Source organism: Balaenoptera borealis (genome assembly GCF_965194805.1).
Source record: "Balaenoptera borealis genome assembly, chromosome: 20".
Classification (NCBI taxonomy): Eukaryota; Metazoa; Chordata; class Mammalia; order Artiodactyla; family Balaenopteridae; genus Balaenoptera; species Balaenoptera borealis.
The window spans coordinates 48,590,815-48,600,003 of NC_138879.1; the positions used below are offsets into that span (position 1 = coordinate 48,590,815).

Consider the following 9,189-nt stretch of genomic DNA (forward strand, 5'->3'; position numbering starts at 1 on the left):
CTGCTCTTAATAGGGCTTGGATTAAAGCCACACAGGGAAGAGGAATAACGAACAAGAGGCAACAGTACCTGCGTGCTTTCCCGTAGTTTGCCGTGTCATTGGCTTGCTCCCGATATCTGGCAATATCTCCTTGGCAAATCATACATCGCTGGGCACTGATCAAGGCATATTTTACCTTCAGGAAAAACGATCAGTTAGTAGCATATACCCAAGAAACTCTAACTTCAACCCCAAAGGACAGGGATGGGGTCAAAATAACAGAGCAGCCTTAATAATAAGGCACCAGTAGTCCTCAACAAAGCAAAAAGTTTTCAGTCTAACCTTGACTAGAAAAAAAAGCCAACAATGTGATGCAAAATTTACTGAGAATGTGCAAAAGGGAGAGGAGGTCATTCTTATTTCGAGTCCCAGTCAAGTGGAAGAAAACATTCTGACTCTCTTTGTAGTAGCTGTGTGATCTCAACTAAGTCTTTGGGACTCAGTTTCTTCAACGGAATATAAAAATACCTATTTCACAGGGAAACTGTAGGGAATAAGTGTAAAAATACAAATTATAAAGTGACATACAGGGAATTCCCTGGAGGTCCAGTGGTTAGAACTTGATGCTTTCACTGCTGTGGGCCTGGGTTTGATCCCTGGTTGGGGAACTAAGATCCCACAAGCCACGCAGTGCGGCCAAAAAGAAAAAAGTGATACACAAATATTAAAATAATTGTTTACTCTGTTCTTTTCCTGCCATCATCTTTCGCTCCTCAAACTGTTAATACCACTGTATTGTGTTACTGCATTGCATCCCCTTTGCAAGACAATAATAATTCCCTAAAACAATGTTACCCTTTAGCAAACACCTACAATATGCCAGGACTGAGTAATACTACATATGTTTCCTCACTGATGCGCTTGGCATCTGTCACTCAATGAGAAAACAAAAGAGTAAACCCTTAACAATCCCAAGACACGTACCCAACCAAAAAAACCTTCCTAAGGGACATCACTTCATAAGATATAATACCACTCCACCCACAGACAAGAAATTACCATGTCACTGAATAGATACTGACCCCACAGGAAGGCTCATTTACTAGCTAAGTGAGTAGCTACTGCACATCAGCCTCCTAACACATAACTCAAAAGTATGCCTCAGCAAAGTTATACATCACTACATGTCATACACCTTCAGAGTTCTGACTACTCCACACATTCTCTCTATGAATGAACACCAAGAATCCTTGGTATTTAACCGGTAAAGCACCAAGGAAACCGCTATGTTTCCACTCTACAGCCACTTTGCTACCTCAATGGGGGGGAAGAAAAAAAAACAAATTCGGCCAAAGGCTCTCCACTATCCTCAGAATAAACTACTAGATGGTCCAGCCTCTGCTCACGTCTCCAGCACAACTTCCCCTCTCACTCTCTGTGCCTCAGACTAGGCTTTTCTCAGTTCCCCTATCACATGGTGCTTCTCCCACTGCAGGACCTTCACATGTACCGTTCCTATTGCCGAGAATACACCTTTCACCTGGCCAAGGTCTCCGGTCTTCAGCCTCAGCTTAACTGTGACATCCTCAGGCCTCTATGATCCTCCAAGCCCCTTCACACCATACCCCCCAACATCCTCTGCGGAAGACAATGCATCTGCAATTACCAATGCAACACCTGTACTCATCCCTAATCAAACTCTAAACTCTGAGAGCTGGGAACATGGCTTTCTCGTTCCACACTGAATTAGGTGTGCCTAGAATGGCACCTGGCGTGGAGGAGGGACTCAACAGATACTTGCTGACTAGTAATAGAACCTGTGTATGGCAATTCATCAGAAGGAGCAGAAAGGCAAGAGGAAGCCTCTGCTCCATAAATCACACTCCTTTCTCTAATGGATCAACCTCTTCCTCTCCCCTGGCCCTTTCCTCTCAACATATAATTACGCTAAAGTCTCTCCAAGCTTAGAAACAAACTTCTCTTGACACTATGTCTTTTGACTACTATCTTCCCTTCTTGCCTTCACAGCCTTCTTAAAAGAACAGTCTAAGTTACCCTCTCATTATATCTGCTGCCCCACTTCTCACTCACTACAATCTGGTTTCCATCCTCTTCAACTAACATAACTCGTGATAAGATCATCCAATCCAATGGACAGTTTTTAGTAATCTTAACATTTGAGGATTTTACAGCACTTGACAATTTTACCCACCACCACCTTAAAAATCTGACCCCCTGCTCTCTGGCTAGCTTTCCTAGCTTCCCAACTTCTGCTTCAACTATCACCTACACATTGAGGACTTCTGAATCTCTATCACCAGCCCAGCTCTTTCTCCTGAGCTCCAGACAGACCATAACATTCACTTGTTCATTTTCAAGCTCCTCCACCTAAGCTGATCCAAAACTAAACTAATCTCTTCCTTCTCAGCCTCTCTCCTAGGGCACAAAATGGGAGATGATCTGGTCTCCTCATGCCTCCAATCTCATCATTCACACCTAACCAGCCAGCAATTCAATTCTACTCCCTTATATCTTTCCAATCTGTCTCCTCTTCTCCACCTCCACTACCTCTACCTCAGTTCAGGCCCACACCTGACCCTCCTACTTCCACTCTTGCCCAAACTCATCCATTTGCCAGAGTGACTGGTTCCAAGAACAAATCTATGCTATCCATTTGTTGAAAATCGATCAATAGCTCCTCACTGCTTTCAGGAAAAAATCCAAACTCTTCAGCATGGCATGTAAGAGATTATGATCCATCCCTTCCTACTTCATCAGCTTTACCTCCTCCAACAGCCCAATCCACATTACAGACAACAGCATGCTGACTTCTTACGCCTTCCCAACAAGGTATGAGTCTCTCACTGTGCCCTGTATCGAAACTGCCCCTTCCACTCCTAGTCATGTTTCAAACTCAACTTGACAGTCTCTAAGAAACCTTCCTTGACCCCCACCAGTCTAAAGCAGATTCAATTCCTTCCATGCCCCTTCAACACTCTATATATGCCACTGCCGTAGTACTCATGACATTACGTTGCAGTTGTTTAATTGGTCTGTTCCCCCACAGGGCTGTATCTTTCATTCTTGTATACTCAACACCTAGCACAGTGCCTAGCACATAACTAACACCAGATAAATGCTTACTAAGTGAGTGAATAAATTTAAGATAAAGAAGCTGGCTTACTGTCTTTCGTAATGGCTTGCTGCGAATGGCAAGACCGTCCATGTAGTCCTCCAGTTTGAACTTGTAAGTAACCTGCAGCTTCTGAAGCAAACTATCAAAGAAGTCACTACCCTATAAAGAGAAAAAATAAGGATCAGCCGAATCAGCCTGTTCTGATCTAATCTACCCAGAAACTGGGGCAAGTGACCCTTTCACAGTTTTGCTAATGCTCAGCCATCTGATGTAAAAGGAGGCATATACAGTATTTAGTGGCCACCAACTAAGCACAAGACAAACTGATAGCATAAGCCTTTCCGTGGTTTTAAAGATATGAAAACACACACACACACACACACACACACACACACACACACTCCAGCTAAGACATTCAGAAAGCTTCCAAACTCAAAACTAACTCCAATTGTAAGTTATGGTGTCAAGGAAGTAACAGACACAGGGTAGGCCTAAACCCAAGAAAAGAGCATACAGTTTGTTGTCAATGTTCTGTTATAAAACATAGTATTTTGGGTGGTAAAAAACCCATCACGACTAAAGGATGTTGAAGTCTTTATCCTGAGAACATAAAGATGATGGTTTACCTCATCCAAGAGCTCCAAAAGTCTGTTCCGAATCTGTTCTGGGTTCTCAACATTCGGATCCTTGAGAAGCTGCCTGAACTTCTCAATCACCTGATAGAAAGCATTCTTCCACAGGATCTGATCCACATTCTGATTATCAGAGAACTCAATATCTAACAGAATACAGCGCTCATATAGCTGCAGCAGTTCAGCTCTGGAATAAAATACATGCAACTTCTAGCTCCAAATACACCACAGGAAAGGCTAGACCCAAGATCTGAGGTTCCTACAAATCAAACACCTTCCTTGGCAGGAAATCCAAAATGCCACCAGGTATAGTACTCACTCTAGTTTCCATTCTGCACAGCAGAATGTCATTCTAAAGACAGTTATGTCTAGGAAAGTAGTTCTTCCCCATATGCCTCCACCTAAATTTAACAGCCAAAGTAAAATCTTCACCACAAGTTACATGTTGTTCATTTCTTGGCACTTTAGAAAGTCTTTCCTTTTCCATATCCAGATTCCATGTTCTCTTAAAGATTTTTATCTTCTTAAAGAAAAAGTGGGAAACATTAATCATTTCTAGGACTAGAAACAAAATTTTCTGTTCCGTTCTTTTTCCAACTCCCCTTCCCTTACAAAACTCAATGTGAAAGGGAGATAACACCCAGCAGCTTACCTAAAACGTTTCTATCTTCCTCAGCCATGGGGGCCTGCACACCTCCAGCTTATCCCCATTCCCCTCTAGCCAGGATGGAACCCACCATACCTGAGCTGAGCCATCTTCTCCAGGCCCTCAGGACTGATGCGGTCCCTGGAGAGCAGGTTGCTGAGCTGCAGTTCTTGGTTGTCAGCCACCCGGAGAAGCCGATGAAGTTCCTGTTGCTGCATGCTCCTCATGTGTTGCTCCATCTCCTCAGGACTCATGGTGCTGGCAGGGAGGGGGCTACAGACATACTGTCCTGATGGAGTTGGGTAGCCTGGGTAGTAAGGCGCTGGGTACACACCATTTGTAGGGCCCACCGGGTACTGCAGAGGGCTATAGCCTGTGTAAGGATACTGGGAGGCGGGGCCTGGTGTCCGGGGGTAATAATAAGGGTTGTCTGAGTTTTGAAACTTATAGTAAGATGCTTGGGCCTGGCGTGAGTCACCCCAAGAGGTAGGGCTGACTTCATCATCAGTGTCCAAGAAATGTAGCTGCGGTGTCTGGCTCTTTAGAGCAGGTTTCTGATCAGGATTGTTTGGGTCCCACAATCGTCGAGTGGTGCCTCCTCGGCCCCAACTCCGAGATCCCTTACTACCAGATCCAAATAAAAGCCGAGGTCCCAAAGGCGTAGACTCTGGAGAACCGGCTGAATTGACAGACAGGGTGGTATGGGCAGGCAGAATCAGAATGCCACGGCCACGACCCCGAAGTTCTTGTCTCAGGTTTTTGGACTCCTGCTTCTCAGAGCCTTTGCCCCCACTGCTCGAGCCTTTGTCTGACTTTAACCTATCAGAATCCTCCCTGGCTGACCTCACCATGGGGGAATCTTTGTTCATGGTTTCTGCATCGAAAGTAACGCGAAGAGTGCCTCGATTTTCTTTACCATTGCTTTTCTGCTCTCCCTCCCCACAGCCAGACCAGCTTCTTTCTAAATGTTTCTTCCTTTCTGAGCTCCTCCGTGGCCCATCAGACTCATCAATTCTGTCCTCATCCAAGGAGTCAGTTGAGGACATAGATACTTGTTTCTTCAGTCGTGGCCTCTCCTTGGTCCGATCCTGGCGGCGGCGGCGACTTCCATTATCAGTGAGGCCAGTCCCCTCGGCACTGTTGTTGCTACCCGCTGAGCTGGTACTGCAAGTGCGGTAGCGGTTCCTTCGTTTGTCTGAGCGGGAGTAGCGCTTCGCAGAACCTGGCTTCCCCTGAGCTGGGTCATCACTCACCTTCTTCACGCCCTCCCCTTTTTCAACCCTCTTTCCTTTTTCCCCCTTTGCAGCCCTTATTCTGTCACCACTTAGGCTCTTTTCTGCCTCCTCTTTGTCTGGCTTGTTCACAACCTCCTCTTTCACATTTCCCCTACACGCATCTTCCTCTACTCTCAGTTGTTCTACCTGGTTGAGGATTTCTTCCTCATCCACCCTGCTGGTTGATTCTTTGGTAACAGTCTGCAAACGCCTTCCAGGCTGATAGATCTGCATGTCAGGTTTCTTTGTTCTCTTGATAATTCTTAAACTTCGATCCTCTTGCCCAACAGTCCTAGGAAAAGACTCCTGTGCCCGAGTATTTTCTGGGTCTACAGGACCATTTTGCTGTGGGCTGTCTTTGCAGACATCTTTAATGAGCTGTGTACCACTTCCAACAGCAGAAGAATCTCTGTCATTAACAATTTCATCCTTAAATTCGTGACTCCCAGAGGGTTCCTTGATTTTAGGTCTGTTCCTTAGTCGGGAAAGACCAGGCTTATAGATTTCCAGATCTGGGCGCCTGTTATCTTTGCGCTGCCTGGGCTCCTTCATGTTTTCTGTGATGTTGGAGAGAGTGTTGGGGAGGAAGAGGTAGAAGAATAAAGGGGAAGGAAAGGAAAAGGAATGTCATTAAAAGTCAAGCAAAAGGGGGCTTCCCTGGTGGCGCAGTGGTTGAGAATCTGCCTGCCAATGCAGGGGACACGGGTTCGAGCCCTGGTCTGGGAAGAACCCACATGCCGCAGAGCAGCTGGGCCCATGAGCTACAATTACTGAGCCTGCACGTCTGGAGCCTGTGCTCCGCAACAAGAGAGGCCGCGATAGTGAGAGGCCCGCGCATCGGCAATGAAGAGTGGCCCCCGCTTGCCACAACTAGAGAAAGCCCTCACACAGAAACAAAGACCCAACACAGCCATAAATAAATAAATAAATAAATAATTTTTTTAAAAAAGATACACACAACTGTATCCCAATAAAACTTTAAAAAAAAAAAAAAGTCAAGCAAGAGGGACTTCCCTGGTGGTCCTGTGGTTAGGTATCCACCTGCCAGTGCAGGGGACACGGGTTCGATCCCTGGTCAGGGAACTAAGATTCCACGTGCTGTGGGGCAACTAGGCCCGCACGCCACAACTAATGACCCTGCGTGCCACAACTAGAGAGAAGCCCACGCACACTGCAACGAAGAGCCCACACGCCGCAACAAAAGACCCCACATGCCACAACTAAGACCCGACGCAGCCAAAAAATAAACATTAAAAAAAAAAAAAGTCAAGCAAGAATTACACATTGAAATGTTAATACTGGTAGACAAGGAAGGAAATTTCTGCAGAAACAGAAATTCTACTAGGTTTACAATATTTGTTCAGCAACTGGCAAAACTAAGAACTTAACTGTGTTGGAGCTACCTACACCTGAGTTGGGGAAACAAGGAATAAAACCTACATTCTCTTGTTACCCAAACCATATTCGGATCCACAAGACCCCAAACTACCTAATCATTGATAGAATAAAAGATCTTTAACCAGTTCTGCATTGGACTGTTCTCTGCTATAGAGCCCTCAGCTCTATCTTGGTCTCCTCTTCTGCCTCTAACATTTTTCCAGTGTGGCTGAGTCCTTTTAACATACTAATGGGTCGGGGGTGGGGGGGAGGGCAGAGAAAAAGAGGGGTATGCATAACAATCCACAGTTCTGGAAATCTCTGGAGAAAAAATTTGCAACTCCAGTCACTGAACTTGGCCAGGACAATCCTCTTCTTTAGGATTTCAACTACCCAATCACATACCTCCTGTTGAAGCAAACAGGAAGCAGTTCCTTTCACATTCTTCAACTCCACTCATGCTCACCAACTCTCTAACAGCAGCCAGCAGGGTCCTTCCAAGGAAATACTGCTCAGACAGTCATCATTAGAATACTGAGACTAACTGCTACTATGATGACGTTATATAAGGAAAAAGTTCCATAAAGGAGCTTTCCCTGGAGGATGATGGAAGTATTGCGACATGCTCTCAAAATACCAACGACTGGGGCACTCAAGAATAAGAGAACAGGGCTTTAGAAACCACTCTCCAGGCACCAGGAACTTACAGAATGACAGATAAGCAAGCATCAATTTTTTTATCTGTTACATTTATCTGTTAAGGGGAGAGTCTACTGTAAATAGCCACTAAACTGTTCAGTGGGGAAGAAACAGGAATTAGTGACATTACAGAGTATACTCAAAATGGAATGTTATAGAAAATCCTACTACTGTTCTATAAACACAAATGCAAACAAGCTCATAACAGGGATCACATGCTCCAGCATTTACACCCATGGGTGTAACGAAATTGGAAAAAAAACAAAAGCACAAAACCCTGAAGTTTAAGACACTGCTTCAGTATTTTCTGAAGTCTAAAAGACTGCTTCATCCCCTACGAACAAAGGTAAAGCAGTTAACTCCAGAAGAGCTCATCCTCAGCAGCCTGTGTAAGTTGGGGGGTGGGGTGGGAAGAGCCACTACCACTTTCCAGAGAGGAGGGAGAAAACAACCTGAATAATCCAATGCACATGACCCATGAAAACCAATTTCACAGACTTCGGCCACAAGCCTGCAGGAGTATAACTACCATTCTACACGACTCCACTGCCTAACCAAAGAAAGATGAGACACTAGAATCTTCCTTGGTGCTTTCCTGGTGTGGCTGGAGACTTTAACTTGCAAGTTGAACACTCTCCCTGATAAAAACTGCTCCCACACATGCCAAAGCCAAACCAGAGTAGAGTAAGCTCTCTGAGGTCCTGGATCCCTCCGGTGGCGCAGCCTTCAGAAGCCTGCCTTGGGGGGGAAAAGTTCAGCAAGGAAGTCCCAAGCTGTTGAACCTTTCTCCTCGATGTTCCCAGCTCCTTCCAACGCTAAAGAAACGACGGGGCAGGCCTGCGGATGACTCCTCGGGGAACCATACACCCCGGGGGCCTCCACCAGACCCCGGAGCCCACTCCTTTCCGCGTCCCCTGACGGCTGGGAATCCTGTGAGAGGGCTAGGGCAATGGGGAACAGTCACCTTCGCCGTGAGAAAGGGGGCGGAGGCAGGAACTTGGGCTGGACTCGCCCAAAGGGGCCGGAGCTGGCAGAGCCCGACCCCACACCGGCTCTCTGGCTGGTAGAACGGGGAGGGACCGCCCTCGGCCCCCGCCCCCAGTGTTGGGGGAAGGGGCGGGGGCTCCGGAGCGCCGCGAACTGAGCGGGGAGGAGGCAGAGGAGGAGAGGGAGGCGGGGCGGGCAGGCCCGGCCCAGGAGCTGGGCGGCGCGACTCACCTCTGCTCCCGGCCTGCGGAGCCAAAGTGGCCAGGATCCCTCGCAGCTCCGACGCGGAGATCCGGACACGCTCCAACCCCTCCGCCATCTTCGCGGCTGCTGCTACAGCTGCAGCTACTCCGCCAGCGCCGCGCGCAGCCAGGAAACCACGACGGACGGGCAGCGCGCGCGCTCACCCACCTCCCACCCTTTTCCCCGCCCCCTCCCGCTCCCCTCCCCAAACGACGG

General features: G+C 47.1%; 1 protein-coding gene across 2 annotated transcripts in view; it reads right to left on the bottom strand.

The window, feature by feature from the left end:
* Nucleotides 1–9,168, bottom strand: part of SMG6 (SMG6 nonsense mediated mRNA decay factor) — a 236,654-nt gene extending 227,486 nt beyond the window's left edge. Inside the window, exons 1-5 of one of the 2 annotated variants that reach the window (XM_082370523.1) lie at nt 8,962–9,168; nt 4,490–6,224; nt 3,742–3,934; nt 3,164–3,274; nt 69–175 (exon numbers count right to left, since the gene is read on the bottom strand). In XM_082370523.1, coding sequence (XP_082226649.1) covers nt 69–175; nt 3,164–3,274; nt 3,742–3,934; nt 4,490–6,224; nt 8,962–9,049 — 2,234 coding nt within the window. In that variant the 5' untranslated portion in view covers nt 9,050–9,168. The other variant, XM_082370524.1, reaches the window with a different exon arrangement.
* Between the last annotated feature and the right edge of the window lie 21 nt (nt 9,169–9,189).